The sequence below is a fragment of the Grampus griseus genome (genome assembly GCF_964374135.1).
Source record: "Grampus griseus genome assembly, chromosome: 2".
Lineage (NCBI taxonomy): Eukaryota > Metazoa > Chordata > Mammalia > Artiodactyla > Delphinidae > Grampus > Grampus griseus.
In genome coordinates, this window is record NC_139018.1 from 170,535,454 (window position 1) to 170,552,050 (window position 16,597).

Genomic DNA, 16,597 nt, shown 5'->3' on the forward strand with positions numbered 1-16,597 from the left:
AATGAAGTGAAATAAGATAAAATAAAATGTAAGGCCCCAAACTCTTTCTTTTCAAATTGAAATTCTTTCAGATTATTGTTTTTAAAAATTCAAACAATATAAAGTAAGAAAACTTGTATAAAAAATTGTATAAAGTAGTAAGTGAAAGGCCATTGGAATCCCCCCTCCCTGGACACACTCACTGTTGTTTTATAAACCCATCCAGCCATTCAGAGTTTGAGGCTTCTAGCTCATTCCTCTAGTTTAAGACATTTCTTTTCTGGAAATCATGAGGCTTTTATTTTAAATTGTATTTTTCATATCACTATTTAAATGTTTGGTTCCACACATAACTAAATAACTAATAATGTTAAATGAGCTGAAAGTATGCTTTTAGAGTTCTAGTAACAATGTTCATAAATATGGGTTTCGGATAGCACTAGTAAATATTGTATTACAATCTTCCTATTATATAGTTTTCCTGATCTAGATGAGAATATCAGTTTTCTGCTACAGTTATTTCCACATCTATATCTTCTTCTGGAGAATAAAGACCACGTTTCCAACTTCCTGTTTTTAATAATCAATAGGGCCTAGCTAGTGTTCCTCAGACATTTGTTTCTACATCATATAAAATCATTTAAATGTTTTTCATATGTAATTTGACGGAGGCCATATGTAAGGTTTGCTCTAGAAATACATATGGACTTTTGTTGGTATGATGCAAGTAATTTCTTGGGTGAGCGTTCTCATTTACGTGATGCAGCTAGAGGAGCAAATATCAAGAAATGAAAGAATCACCTCTCCAAAGGGAGATGAGAAGCCAGCTGGGGCAGATCAGACACAACGCTTTGTGGCTCCTCGTAGGAAACACGCAAATCTGCAGGGCAGAGCTGGTTACAGGTGGGTGGTAGAGACTGAGATCTCAACTTTGACCGCACCTGCTACAACCCCCTCCACCTCACATACACTGGCTGGAATGGTTTTCCTTCCCATCTCACCCACCTCGAGAGAGACACGTGTGTGCGTGTGTGTACACACACACACACACACATTCACCCTTCACCTCTGACCTTTAATGATGCCTCCTCCGAGACGCTTTCCCAGCCACACAAAAAGTTCCCCCTTCAGTCAAGAACAAGAGCCCTCTTTTGCACACCTAAACCCTTTTTCACGTTCTCCTGTTACAGTGCTTATCCCTCTGTTAGGGCTGCCAGGCACTCGTCTTCTCTTCCACTGGACTTGAACATTTCAAGCCCAGCGAGTACGTCTGTCTTGCTTGCTATTTATATCTAGTAGAATGGCAGCCCCGTGAACCAAGCCAGAAGCTTGGAATGCATCCTTGACAACCACCAACCCTGCACCGCACCTCCTGTCGCCACTCAGTTACCAATTCCTGCTGGTGCCTCCTTCTAGATCTCTCTCAAGTCCATCTGTTTCTCTCCATTCCTGTGCCACTTCCCTGGGGTGACTCCCATTTCTTTAGCCTCAGTGGCTGCAGTGGTCCCCTACCTGGTTTCCCTTCCTCCAGGCTTGTCACCTTCAAATGCATTCTCCGTCCTGACACTAGAATTCTTTCTAAAATGCCCAAATTCTTAAAACCAGCCATATCCCACCCTTATCTTGCCAGCATCGTCATTTCGTGCCATTCCCAACCATAGTGATTTTCTTTCAGCTCCTTGAATTTTTCACACTTTCTCTCATCTCTAGATTTTCTCATACTTGGAATAATTACCTGGGATCAAATATCTTGGCCATTGACATAGCTGGGGAAATGAGAACTCTTAACTTATATGTCACCTTCCAATTGTGAAGAGAATAGCATGCTTCTCTGTTCGGGTCCCCAAAATGTATTTGCTTCAAAAAGTTATGAAAATCTCTCAGCATGGGAATCTCAGGAAGCAGACTGAACGACATAAATCTCTTCACTATGACCTCAAAGCAATACTTTTAAATACAGGATATGATTGGGTTTCAGGATGAAGGTTATATAAACTTGCCTCCCAATAGCGCTTGAAAAGCTCCTGTTGTATGCTTGTATTTTCCTCAGGACCTCATCCCTGTTGCCAGAAGATGTGGTAAAAAGGGAACCAACCATCATCTAACAAAATGGTTCATTTTGTGGTTTTAAAACAAAATCACCATTCCCAACATTACCCAAAACAGGAACTTCAGCATTCAAACCTTCTGTTTCTGCAGTGTATACTTATGGGAGATTAATACCCAAGATGGGATTATCGTCTGGGAAATCTTAAACTCTACCCCAAACAAGTAGGACCATACTATAGGTTGAGCAGAGGCAAAATGTATTCCTTCCCCAAATAAATTCAGATCTTAAGTAGGATTTACCGGGCAGTCCCTGTGCACTTCGTTGCTTAATGCATTCTGCCATTTCACTGTTACTATTTACATTTCCTCCTTATCTCAACCTTCTCCGTCTACTTCCTCACTCTCAGCTGATGATCTTGCTTTTTATGTCACTGAAAAAATAGAAGAAATGAAAGAAGATCGTTTTCTTCCTTCTATTGCCAAACCCACAAACCCACTCTCGCTCTGCTTTCTCTGCTCTCTAAGGATGGGCCGTCTTTGTGCTCCTCCAAGGCCAATCCCTCCATCTGTGTAAAGTCCCACCCATCCCTTTTCATCTACTCAGGAATCTGTTTCTGCACATCCTTCTCCTCCTTTAATGAACATCATCATTTCCCTATCGACCGGACGATTCCTATTAGATTACAAACACGCTATCATGTCTTCTCGATGATTACATTTCTGTGGTCCCAGTTAGGGTGGAACTCCTTGGGAAAAAATGGCTCTACAGACTTGCTGTCTCCTGTTGGTCTTCTCCCATTCTCTCCTGACACTCATGCCCCTGCAACTACTTTTAGCAGCCGTCAGTCACTTTCTGTGACCAAATCAGATGTTCAAGGTTCACTCCAATGCACACGAATTGCTTCACTGGCTCCTTGGCCTCCTTTGTCTAACCGGCCACTCCTTCTTATCATTGTTTACACATCCTCCTCAATTCTCTAATTTTTCTTTAAATGTCAGGGACTCCAGGACTCTGTCTCAACCTTGACCTTTCCCCTCCCCTCCCCTCCTCTCTTCTCTTTGCTGCACTTCGCTTCTCCTCACTTCTTGTCTTCATTCACACCATCTCCCTAAGTCATGGCCTTAAATATCATCTACATACTTACAACTTCCACATTTAAATCTCCAAACCTCTTGCCTGAACCGTGGGTTTATTTATCTAACTGCTCGCTTGACATCACTTGGATGTCTAATAGGCATCTCCAGTTTCTCGTGTCTGGACTCAACTGGATATTTTCTCTAAGATTTGCTCCTTCCCCGCTGTTTCCTGTCTCAGTCCCATTCCTCCAGTTACTCAGATCAGATTTTTCTCCTTCTTCTGTACCCTTCATCTGATCCATAAAGAAAATTCTACCAACTGCACTTTCAAATAAATCCCAAATCCAACCATTTCTCAACCCTAAGTGCTATCATTCAACCCAAACTGCACTTTTCTACCACCAGACGATGGGTCTGTCTCTTACCCCATCCCCTTGCTTCCGCTCTTGGTTGCCTACACGCTATTAAACCGATCCTTTTAAAAACGTAATTCAAATTCTGTTACTTGTCTACTCAAAACCACCATTGGCTGCCCATCACTCTTAGAATAAAATCCAAAGTCCTATCTCTGGCTTTTAAGGTGCTATATAATCTTGCCTAGACCTGGTTCTCGGGCCTCATTTTCTATCATTCTTTTCTTGACTTACTTCTCTTTAACCCAGTGACCTTTCTCCATTTCCCAAGAACACTATCCTCTCCGGACTTAACATTGACTCTCCTGCAACATAGAACATTCCCCCTGCCCCATACCACATGGTTCCTTCCCTCACTTAATTTAGGCCCGTGCTCAAACATCACCTCCTCAGTGAAACTTTCTCTGACCACCTCCGGTAAGCAAAATCATAGCCCCCAAGATGTCTCCATCTTAATGTCCCAAACCCGACTATGTTAGGTTGCATGACAAAGGAGAATTAAGGCTGCAGATGGAATTAAGGTTGCTAATCAGTTGACCTTAAAATAGGGAGATTACCCTGGATTATCTGGAGGGCCCAAAGTAATAACACAGATCCTTTCATGTGAAACAAGGAGGCGGAAAAGGAGAACGAGAAACACGGCAGTGTGAGAAGGACTCAGCCGAACATTGCTGGCTTTCAGAATGGAGGAGGACCATGAATCAAGGAATGTGGGCAACTTCCAGAAGCTGGAGAAAGCAAGAAAACAGATTCTTCCCCAGAGCTTCCAGAAGGAGCGCAGCTCTGCCAACACCTTGATTTTAGTCCAGTGAGACCTATTTTAGACTTGGCCTCCAGAACTCTATGATAATCAATTTGTGTTGTTCAAAGCCACGAAGTACGTGGTAATTTGTTACAGCAGCAACAGGAAAATAATACCCCAGCCAATCTAAGAAAGAAAGTGCACGTGTGCATGCACGCGTGTGCGTGTGCACACACACACACACACACACACACCACTCTCTGTCCCCTTAGCCTTACCTTACTTTTTCTCAACTTGCCACTGGCTATTCACTATAAATCCCACAAGGGTAAGTTCATGGCCATAATTCCAGGGTCAAGGACAGCACCTGCTTCAAGAAAGTTACTAACGCTCCTCTTGTCCCTGAAATTTGATTTTACTGTTTGCTAACTCTAAGCTTTATTTTCAAGTCCACTGTTCCTTAAGAGAAAATAGTTGACCCTTGAACAATGCTGGGGATTGGTTCCAGGACTCACCAAGGATACCAAAAGTGTCAGATGCTCAAGTTCTACAGTCTGCCCTCTGTAACCACAGCTCTGCACCTGCAGACTCAACCATCCAAGGATCCTTTAATAATGTAATACTTATTGAAGTAAAATCCTCCTATAAATGGATTGGCACAGTTCAAATCCCTGTTATTCAAGGGTCAGCTGCATTTTGTAAGTAAAAATGAGTTAAAGTTAACCAAAGGATGCTGTGAAGGGAAAAGACATTATGATTTAATAACATGTCACCCAAGGAGCCTGACTTAAAGGATGAAGGGTACTCAGTCCTCCCAGACAATATCGGTGCCAAAGAATGGAGACCAGGTGGAACAAGTTGAGAACTGATTGTCAGTATGAGTTTCACCCATATCTTCACATCTGTTGATAGAAACACCTTTGTTTCCTTGCCATGTGTCTGCTTCTTACCATACATGTGGGGATTGGGACCGTAGCCCCAAAGAACTATGTTATTTCAGGTCCCCCCTAAAAAGGTCCTGAAAAACATGTCCATTAGAAATAGAAGAAAAACCTGTTTTCATCACATTTGCAAAGACAACCTCTTCTATTGCATTTCCTTTCTAGTATTCTTTTAAAGGTTGTGCACAAACAGTTTTGATAGGTGTGCGTAAATACACCAGTCTACCACAAAGTGTTAGATATTCAAATAAATTGGCCTGGCCACCCTCCTAGGTGTGCTTTGGTCTACCAAATGTGAGGAGAAGTAGTAAATGTCAATTCCTGGCGGAAGTTTTAATAGACGATGTGCAATTTGCCACATGCCTTCCCAGGTAGAGTGACCTTGAAAGCATGTGTCAATAAGGAATCTCCATCCGCATGGGTCTTTGGGTCACTTGAATAAGCAGAGGCTCCTCTCCAGTTCACATTAACCAGATAGTGTGAAAAAGCAATAAACCTTGTTGGTTTAAGCCAGAGATTTGGGGTTATTTGATACTAGAGTAATCCCTGGGCATTCTTTGGCTTAAGAAATGTGAGGAGAAATGACTGTCAAAAAATATTCTATCCTGTGGGTCCAACGGGTTTCTTTCGTTCATGAATTCTCAGTGCCTTTTCAAGGAGACTATATATTGTAAGTCTCAAAGAAGATGTGATGGTTAATTTTGTGTGTTAACCTGACTGGATCATGAGATGCCTGGATATTTGACTAAACATTATTTCCGGATATGTCTATGAGGGCGTTTCTGGATGAAATCAGCCTTTAATTTGGTGGACTCAGTAAGGCAGTTTGCCTCCACAAACAGCTCTCTTATTCTAAAAGGCTCTAGAAACTGTCATGTCAGACCACCAAGCCTATGTTTCTGTTGATGTAGGAGCAATCTAGAATGAAAACAGGAGATACACTGCACCTTCTTATTTTTACACATATAACTGTCATTGAAAACACCCTTGGTCTTCAGTATTTTGAAGCATAAACACCTATGCGTAAATAAGTACATTTCTAAACTACTCTACCACCTACACTCAAGACAAAAAAGGAAGCAACTAAGATTGCTTTCAGCCAATACAGAACCTGAATTGTGGTTTTCCATTGTTAATCTCCATAACACTTCCGTGAACTCAATAATTTCATTTAGAAATTTTTGCATGTTTCATTTTATCTTTATTTTTCCTGATCATAAATAAATACCTGTTCATGGTTTTTACAAATAAGTAATAAATGCACTAGAAAAAGAAGAAAAAAAAACAGTTTTAATTACATTTCCTGATAGCCTCTCATTGCATATCTCCTCTTGTACTCTTCTACAAGTTGTAGACACAATTTTGAATTTTATGTTTTTCACTTAGTTTTTTTTTTAATAAATTTATTTATTGTTAGCTGCATTGGGTCTTTGTTGCGTGTGGACTTTCTCTAGTTGCAGCCAGTGGGGGCTACTCTTTGTTGCGGTGCGTGGGCTTCTCATTGCGGTGGCTTCTCTTGTTGCAGAGCACGGGCTCTAGGCACGTGGGCTTCAGTAGTTGTGGCACACGGGCTCAGTAGTTGTGGCTCGTGGGCTGTAGAGTGCAGGCTCAGTAGTTGTGGCGCACGGGCTTAGTTGCTTGGCGGCATGTGGGATCTTCCCAGACCAGGGCTCGAACCCATGTCCCCTGCATTGGCAGGCGGATTTTTTAACCACTGTGCCACCAGGGAAGTCCTCACTTAATATTAAAACAAAAGCATTTCCCCATTTTAATCCTGATTCTTGGTAGGCTTCATTTTTTTTGTGGTTCTATAATACCCAATTGTGTGATTTATACCATCATTTACATGAGACACATCCATATGTAGGATGTTTGAAAATGTTATTTTTTAGTGTTATGCCCCCTTTCTTCTAAAAAAGGATCTGCAGCAACTTTAGAATTAATTTTTGAAACATATTTTCCACTGGGAATTGTAGGAAGAGAGAAGCCAGAAAAATACCAGAAAATTGTTCCTGGAAAATAAGATGTTCTGGGTGGTTACGAGGGAGGCACCAGGACATGGGCTCAGGGTAAGTGGGGACACGGGTGTACCTAATAGATGCTGAGAGGTGAGCTGTGCCATGACGTATTATGGAAACCATATGGTAAGAGGTGGGGGTGGCTTATGCCAGAGGCACGTGGGCAAATCGTGGGGAATGACAACAGACCGATCTGAAATGGAGCCGTAACCTGGCTGGGGGGAGTTGGCCCTGACCCAGTACACCTGGGGTAAGATGCTGTGTGTAACCTGGGCTGTGTAGGGTCCTCGCATAAACCTATTCCTGTAGCAGTGGTGTGTGCCCTTCTCTCTCATCTCTACATGTCCTGTAAATCAGAGCAGATTGATACAGAGCCTTTTGCAACATCATACACAAATCTGTGGCCACATGTCAACTATCAGAGCTTAAGAATAAAATTGACCTAATGTTAATAAGTTAATGCTCTGCAGTGCAGTTATACTACTTTTGATTACTACAATAATGTGTTTGAAGTAAGACCTCCTTAGTTTAATGATGATCAATGAGAGGTCCCATGCCTGAATTTCAGCAAGGGTATGAGAATTAGTAAGTATGATGCTTCGTTGCAAAGATTTATTCTGATTCAACATGTTTCCATTCACAGTTTTCTTTTTTTTTTTTTTTTTGCGGTACATGGGCCTTGCGGCACACGGGCCTCTCACTCTTGTGGCCTCTCCCGTTGCGGAGCACAGGCTCCGGACGTGCAGGCTCAGCGGCCATGGCTCACGGGCCCAGCCACTCCGCGGTATGTGGGATCCTCCCATCTTCCCGGACCGGGGCACGAACCCCATCCCCTGCATCGGCAGGCGGACTCTCAACCACTGCTCCACCAGGGAAGCCCATCCATTCACAGTTTTCTTGCCAAACACATTCGGAATATAGTGTTCTTTATTTAAACAATGTATAGAAGGTCTGAAGATCTGACACATTGTTTGGCCCTATTTGGGGGCAGTAAGGTGACTTACTTAGCTTTTCAGGGATGTGTCCTTATACTTCCAGCTATTATTACATTGGACCTTCCTGTCGTCTAGAGTTTAAGCCCACATGCTCATAGCAATGGCCATGCTCCATAATGCTTTTTCTTTCTTTCTTGGTTTTATTTACACGCAGTACAGTTCACTCTTGGTGATGTACAGTTTAATGAATTTTGATAAACACATACCATCACGGATCCATCATCACAGTCAAGATGCAGGAAGTTCCGTCAGCTCCCCAAATTCCCTTGGTCTTCCCCTTTGGAGACAACCCCTCTTTCCTACTCCTAATGCCTGGCAACCATTTCTATAAAGACTTATTTTTATAATCTATGCTTTACTTCTACTAAAACAATTAAAAGGGTAAATGATCACTTTGGCCAGTGTCTGTGGATCTAGAAGAATTTCTCCACTTGTAGACCTTTGGGTCTAAATCTCAGAGATCCAGGAGCTGGCCTTTCTGCAGGGCTAGAGACGAGCCCCGTTCCCTCCCAGCTGGTCTGAGAGCTGCCTGGCTGAGGTCCATAACAGAGCAACACCGGTGTATTAGGTAGGATGTTTAGAGTATAAATCGCTTATTCGTGCCTCACGATTTGCTTATCTACCTTAAATCCCATAAACGTAACCCAGAATCGAAACTACTTTTCATCTATTTTAGCGTTTCATTATACACGTACACCTTGCCTGATGCACTAAAATGTTGTGTGAAAATGTATTTGAACTGAATTCTGAAAATTAACTATTTTTAAAGTGAGCACTTTTAAGAAGATCAATAATTAGTCTTTTCTCTCTCTTCCTCAAAAACCCATGTTTGTGTATCTGGATGGTGTCCATCAGGGAACTGCTTAGCTGAGCTTGTTAGAAATGTCAGCAATTCTCTTCATCAACACAACTCACAGATACAGGACTCTGTACACAACAGGTAAAGTTTGAACTCGTACATCACACCTGGCCGGCTTCAATGCGCCAGTGCGTTTTTCTTGCCTTCGGAACAATTTCAAGGCAATTTCCTACAGTCCTCCCAGAATGCTGCAGCTGCTGCACGGATTCTTCCTGCCAAGAGCCTGGAAGCCTGTTGCATCACACACACGTCCAGCTTCTTGAAAGAATTTTGCAGATTAAGCAACAGGCGCCTAACGCTCATTCTACTCAACTAGCCGTAGAGCAGATCTGTTTCCCATTTCTAGTTGGACTTTCAAGGACTTCCGTTTTCTAATTGCTTCCTCCGGTGCTGCGAGCTGTGGGGACTGCTCCCCCTTCACTTCTCATGCCAGGACTTCGATGGCCATTGTGTTCTGTCACATGAAAGTTAGAGCCAACTGCGAGAAGCTGAGGGATGTTGGTTGCATCTGTTGGGCCAGCCTGTCAGTCATGGGAGCCATCATGAACTGCTTCTAGAATAAGTAAGCCTTCCAGCTTAAGCACCCCTGATGACTCAGCGGGATCAGTAATTAGCAGAGTAAGCTTTCTGCCCTAATCTGTGTGTGTGTGTGTGTGTGTGTGTGTATACATTTTTTTTTTCATGTGTGTGTGAGAAGCAAAACTTACCCTAACTCTGGCAATATTGATTCTTAAAAGGAGCAGGTTATCTTTGGGCTGCCTTCCGCCTTTTTTTTTTTTTTTTTTTTCCATTTTCAATTGAACTTACTGGAGTCCAGATATCTGCTCTCTCTGAGTTCTATCACCTTGGTGTTATCTCCTCTGTCATTTACTGGGATAGCTCTGCCCTGCATTTGCCTTTGCTTTGTTCCTGAACAAAAACTGGTTTCTTTCTGAGGAAGTTAGAAAAGCAAGACTTATGTGACCAATATGTTTCCCAACCCTCACACGAGAAAAAGGGCACACCCAATGCTATCGAAAAACAACCCTGTACCAGTCACAGCGCCAGATGCTTTAAGCTGCTTCTTATTGTGGGCTCACTCGACATGAAATGAAAAATAAAACAGACTCCTGCCCGCCCCTCCACCCCCAACAAAGGCTTCCCGGCTCCAAGCTAAAACACAATTCCGAAAAAATCTTACCATTTTAGAGCTTTGAAATACCCTAACCAAATTGTCTTCCATTTTAAGTTTTACTTTTTCCTTTCTTTCTTTTTTTTTCTTTTTTTTTTTTTTGAACACAAAGATGCTAAATTAAGGCCAGGCAAATTCTGGTTGTCTTTCTCAGATGATTTCCAAATCTCAGTGGTACGTCCCACCTCTTCCTGTTCACTCTGTAAGTGGGTCTCTAACTGGGAGGGTTCCCAACTATTTGCCCCTCCGTGATTACTAATGCTGTGATTATTATCATCATTATTAGCACATGCAATTATCTTTCACTGCAAAAGGTTGCATTCGAGCATTTAAAACAATCAAATATTTGTGTACTCCGCTTTTGTTACCACTGTTGCAATTTGCCTTCTTATCATTCCAAAGATGGACTGTCTGTTTCATTGTCTCATTCACCCTTCTTCTAGCTGGAGAGCTGTAACCTAGGAGTTTTTATGTAATCCACACATGGGTTTGGAAAATGTAGGAAGAAGAAAAACAATGAACCTTGGAGTAGATTTAGAAAGGAGAGGCATGAATTTGGCAGACGTGATGTTCTACATTGAAGACGTGGGGCACAGTTTAGAGGCAAAAGTGGAAGAAATCAGTTTGGTGATGGGGGTATTTTATTTTAGTGAGGTAAGAAGGAAAGCCAGGAGGGAGCTGAGAGAAGGACATTTTTGGAGCCACTTGATTTTGTGCAGAGCAGGAAAATTATCTACCCTTTTCCCTCCCCACCACCATATGCTTCCTGAAAGTTTTCTTTTTTCATACTTGAAAGGACCACAGATTTTAATAGTATTCATACATTTGAAGTGCTAGGCAATTCCCAGCTTCCTCTATTTTTGCATTTATGGTAAGTAATTTTTAAAATCCAGGTTATAGGATAAAGTAAAAATAAAATAAATGACTACTATTTAATGAAAAATATTTCAAACGCAAAGGCAGAGAGAAAAAAAAAAAGGCAGTTGACCTTAAATAAACTAAGGTTCAAGATCACAACCAGATTCAGGGTCTAAATTATAGGCCAGTCTCCCCCAGTGTCTAGGCTGAGAGAGTTTAGTAAGTTACCACAGCGAGCATTAATTTACAGACACCCCCAGGGCCTGAACAAGTTGAAACAACATCATTAAAAGGTCAAATTTACTTAGAATGTCTCAAATTCAGATGTAATAGTAAAAGCAGACAGGGTGGAAGACAGAGACAGTCATGGCTCTCTGTACAAAGGTATATTTGTAATGTGATCTATATTGATGCCCGACGCATCACACTCTATTATGTGCATCTCAGTTTGCGGGTGTCCAGCACTCAGAGCCCCTACTTTGTCAAGCAGAGAAATTTTCTTCCTCTTTGGGGGAAACCTGCACGTTGCTGCCCATGGGCAGAGGGTAGGACAAGAGGCAGCTGAGGGGGCATATACAACCCATCTTTCCCACCAAGACAAAGGCTGTCTCTACGACCTCTGATTTCCACAACCTTCTGCCCAAACTGCTTTCCCCTTTCAGATCTTCTCTAGAGGGTCATTTTAACTGGAACCTGTGAAGGTAACTTCGGGGTGGGGGAGTGGAGGAGGGGGAGGGGAGGGGAGCGGTGCCTCAGCTCCATAGGATCCAACCTTGAACTTGCAGTCTGTTAGGACCAGCCCTGCATCTATTGTTTATGATTGTGTGGTCTTGGATGTATCTTTTTTTTTTTATTATTATTTTATTTTTGGCTGTGTTGGGTCTTCATTTCTGCGCGAGGGCTTTCATCGCGGTGCGCGGGCCTCTCACTGTCGCGGCCCCTCTTGCTGCAGAGCACAGGCTCCAGACGCACAGGCTCAGTAGTTGTGGCTCACGGGCCTAGTTGCTCCGCGGCATGTGGGATGTTCCCAGACCAGGGCTCGAACCCGTGTCCCCTGCATTAGCAAGCAGATTCTCAACCACCGCGCCACCAGGGAAGCCCTTGGATGTATCTTTTAAACACCTTTGATGTCTGTTGCCTTACTCATAAAATGGGTTTTACATGGTCATTTTGTTGTATGGATTAGAAATAATGTGTATAAGTGACTGGCACATAGTAGGTGATGAATAAATGCAACACATCTGGTAGTATTGCCTGCAACACCCAGAGTCAGAATGCCTCTGTTTCTGCTTTTCATCTTTGGTTCCAAGATCATACTCTGCTCACAGAACCGACACTTGAACTGGAAATAGCTCTACAGGCTCCTGCTGTCCCTCCCTTCCTTTCACAGCTTTGCGGCAAACGGCATTCACTGGCAATTCCACCGTCTTGTGGCTCATGGATAAGGTCTTTGGTAGAAATGATGTGTATGTAGTGTGCTGGCCCCCACTCAATAGCAAACCTCTGAGCCACAGTCCTCTGATTCCTATTCCCCCACCCATTCTCAGGCCATTCCCAGTAGCAGCCAAGGTTCCTGGGCCCACAGTACCCCCTGATGGCTAAATGGGGAACTTTCTTTTCTCAGTCATTCTTCTCTCTCTGAAACTCGCCCAGGCTTTCACTGTTCACTGCTTTCTTCATTCCGTCATAGACCATTCATTTCTTACAAATGTTGTGTGGTCTCCTATGCCTTGCTTTTTTTTTTTTTTTTCATTTCTTGCTCAATTATTTCAGAAACATCTATCTCCCTCCCTGGTTCCCTCACTTTGTTCCACTTAATGAACCCTCAAGTTACGGCGATTATGGTTGCAAGTATAAAATAGTAGGATGAATGCATCTCTCAAGAGAAAAACCCCAGGGAATTCCCTGGTGGTCCAGGGGTTAGGACTCCATGCTTCCACTGCAGGGGACATGGGTTCGATCCCTGATCGGGGAACTAAGATCCTGCATGCCGTGAGGAAAAAAAAGAAAAAAGAAAAAAAAAACCCATCCATTTAGGAGTAAAATAAGACATAGTTGTAGAACCAGCAGCATTAATCTCGAAAGCCCTTTGCAACATCCAGATGTCTTCCTGAGAACCTGTGCAGAAGGTGTCATCTACCCCCCTTTCTCCAAGGAACACTGATATTTTCTCAACACTCATTATTTTCCTATTTAGTTAATCGCCAGAATTGTACTAGTTTGTCCCCTACTGTTTCATTGCAAATATGACTCAGCTACAGTAAGGGTTAAGTGCATTCCTATGGGTTATTCTGGAAACCAAAGCACAATCTTTCAGCATTAGTTCTCTGTGGGAAACTGAATTGAAAGCTCCGAACAGTTGCTTTAGAATGAACTTTTGGGAAATGCTGCCTATTGTAATTTAACACTGGAGAGTTTTGGTTGGGAGTGGTCAGTTTTCAATAATTCATATTGATGTTTGTATTCTCTGGTTTTCATTTGTTGAATAGTGACATCTACTGGGATTAGTACTTAGAAAGGTATTCAGGTGTGACTTATCTTATCTGGATAAGATATTGACTCTTCCTTATCAAAGAGAAAATATACTAACCAGATCCTGATTTGATATGTTGATATGTTATGGGACTATTCTAGAAGGTTATTAAATTCATGTCCATGACTATAGATTGACTGTTGGTAAAAATACATCAAATGTCTCAAAATGCAAATGCTAATTTCCCTTAGCTTAAATTCAAATATGCCAACAATTTATGTTTTTATTTATCAAGGCTTACATTTAAAATACTTTTTAAAATACAAATGATTTTGATGTGGATTAGTAAAATACCTTTAACTTTATGCTTAATTGTTCTGATTTAGGAAATTTATTCTCAAGCTAGAGCTCAGTAATTAGAAGCATCTAAAGTCCTGATTCAACAACAAATTGAAAGATTTCTTTCACAAATTAATATCAAGTGGCTGAATTAGTCATAAAATGGTAAATGAGCTGTTGTGACCATATATAGACACATATGAAAAACATAATTTTAAAGTGTTTTCATAAAATATTTCCTAGTTTGGTCATAATTCAAGCTAATGCTTGCATAGGAGTTTTTTCTTTGAAATGATTCCTATATACTTAGAATTGAAACTATTTTCTCCTTTAAAATAAAAACTGCAAATCAGTTAAAGTAACAGGTAAATAACACCCATCCAATTTCATCAAAATTCTGTGAAAACTGATGTTCTACATAAATTCTAAATTCATACTAATGTAACAATAATGAAGAATATATCATAAAATAGCTGTGTGGTGCAAAAGGTATTTTAATTGATTGTTCATCAAAGAACATTATTTGAGTTGACACATTCACATTTTTCTGAAAAGAGGTATTTGCTTCCTGATAATACATACCTTTTGAATTCATAACGTTTTGGAGGTACAGATTAAAACATTCAGTGTTAACGTTTTTGAAAGCATTAAGTTTAAATTGTTTTCTCAAGACCCAAGGAGAAAACACCAGAGGAAACATAAACAGCCTGAATTGTTTAAAATGTATTTTCCCTTTAATTAAATAAGAAACATCTGTCCAGGGATTTTGGAAATGAATGTAATCCATCCACACTCTGCCTGTACTAGTTTGCATCCAATGTCCAATATTTTGAAAGAAAACTGTCTTTCTGTAAAGAATTAAACAGCAACATGGAGTGATATCTGGGTCTGTAGCAGCTGACTCTTGCCTCCAGAGCTTGGGCACTGTTAATGCTAAGGATCTGTCTTTTCCCAGATTTGTCCTTGGGAAGTAACCAAATTCTCTCCGGAATCAAGGTTAGGGTATAACATCTGCCTTTCTCCAAACCATCCACTCCCCCTGAAAATGCTTATTTAGGAAGAGTAAGGGAACAGAAGTTACCAGGATGCGCCCAAAAACCCACGCTCAAAATACCGTTCCCCCTCTGGGGTGCACTCAACATTTTCCTCCCCTTCACTCCGGCTTTAAAAAGCTGATTTCTCTAGGGACCTGCGCTGCCCACAACACAGACCCATCAGACAGGCCACGTGAGCACAAAGAAAGTGGACAGTTGACTCCAGGATGGCTGTGGCTCTTTGAAACCAGGACTCACAGTTGAGAATGACAAGTATCACTTACTGGTGTTGTCAAACGGTATCTGCCTGCACTGCACGGACCCCTCGGCGGGCCAAGGACAGTAGTAGACGGCTCCCCCTTCCACGATGTCTGGCTGGCTAGTGTTGGCTTTGGGCGCTCCCACCAAGACACTCGCTCTGCGAAAAGGGTTGGAGAGGAATTACTCCTTGGGAATCATAAACGTGAGCGCAGGCGACGCAGTCTCTGGAGCAGCCTGCCCACGGAGACTAGGGTCGGGGTCAAGGGCAGAAACGTGTTTAGGATGGAGACCGACTGTCAAACCTGATTTCCTCGCGGAAACCTATGGGCGTCTGAAACCTGGTTTGGAAGAGGGTGCAAATAGTCCTAATTCTTCTCTAGGTGGAGCTATGTATATAGTGAGTTGAGGGAAGAGGGGCGGGCGGGGATGGGGGGGAATAGCCAAGGACAGAGCCCAGCTGCTTGTAGCAGACAGCACTTGCGCCCAGACCCTTAACGGTTACAGGCTACGTATAAACAGACCATGTTGCGGTCGTGGTTTTCACTGGCTTGAGTCCGCTCGGTCCCGTTTCCCCCTTTGTACGATGCTGAAGTCTTTGTCTCGGGACCTCCCCGGGACCTTCGGATTCTAGGCAAGCGGCATGTCCCTAGCTCAAAGTTCACAAGGCACATCTAGCATGGAAGGCGAGAGAAGAGGCTGGTGGCGGGGAGCCGGACGGGACCCCCAGCGGGCAGCGCGATGGGCTCTCACGATCGCCTGCCATCAGGCTGCGGGGACAGGCGCGGGTCCCCCGGCAGAGGGGCAGGGACCCATCCTGGGGCGGGGTGGGCCCGCGCGCGCGGGGAAACTTACGTGCGAGCGGCAGGTACGTGGAAGTCCACCGCGTAGCCGAAGTAGCTGCCCTCGGGGCCGCCGTACACCGTGAGCTGGTCCACGTCCAAGTTGAACGCCTGCGAGGCGGGCGACCACAGCACCACCAGCGCGGCCGAGAAGCAGCAGAGGGGCGCGAGGGGCGGCGCCCGGTTGCCCCGGGGACCGCGGCGGGCCCGGGCGGACATCGCCCTCCGCCCGGCCGGTGCTCACCGGACGGCGGGAGCCGAAGACCCCGGCTGGGGAACGGCGGGCGTGGCGGCTGGCGGTCCCCGATGCCCGCGGCCCGGGTCGGTGCGCGCGGCGCGTCCGCGGTGACAGCCCCGGGCGATCCTCCGCGCGTCCCCTGCGGTCTGCCGGCCGCCTGGTCCCGCGGCTCGGGGGGCTGGCGGAGGGGATCCGAGCCCTCCTCTGGCAGCGGGAGGGGCCGCGGCGCGGTCGGGGCGTCTCCTAGCGGCGCGTCAGCGCACTGCGGACCGGAGTCCGCGACTCCCTCGCCGCCCTCGGCTCCGCTGGCG

The 16,597-nt window shown here is 43.8% G+C and overlaps 1 protein-coding gene across 2 annotated transcripts in view; it reads right to left on the reverse strand.

Annotated features, from left to right (window-relative positions):
- Window positions 1-16,282, reverse strand: part of ITGA8 (integrin subunit alpha 8) — a gene marked incomplete at both ends in the record, with an annotated part of 178,244 nt that extends 161,962 nt beyond the window's left edge. Inside the window, 2 exons of one of the 2 annotated variants that reach the window (XM_082648292.1) lie at window positions 15,233-15,366; window positions 16,062-16,282. In XM_082648292.1, coding sequence (XP_082504418.1) covers window positions 15,233-15,366; window positions 16,062-16,267 — 340 coding nt within the window. The remainder of the gene's footprint in view (window positions 1-15,232; window positions 15,367-16,061) is intronic. The other variant, XM_082648291.1, reaches the window with a different exon arrangement.
- Between the last annotated feature and the right edge of the window lie 315 nt (window positions 16,283-16,597).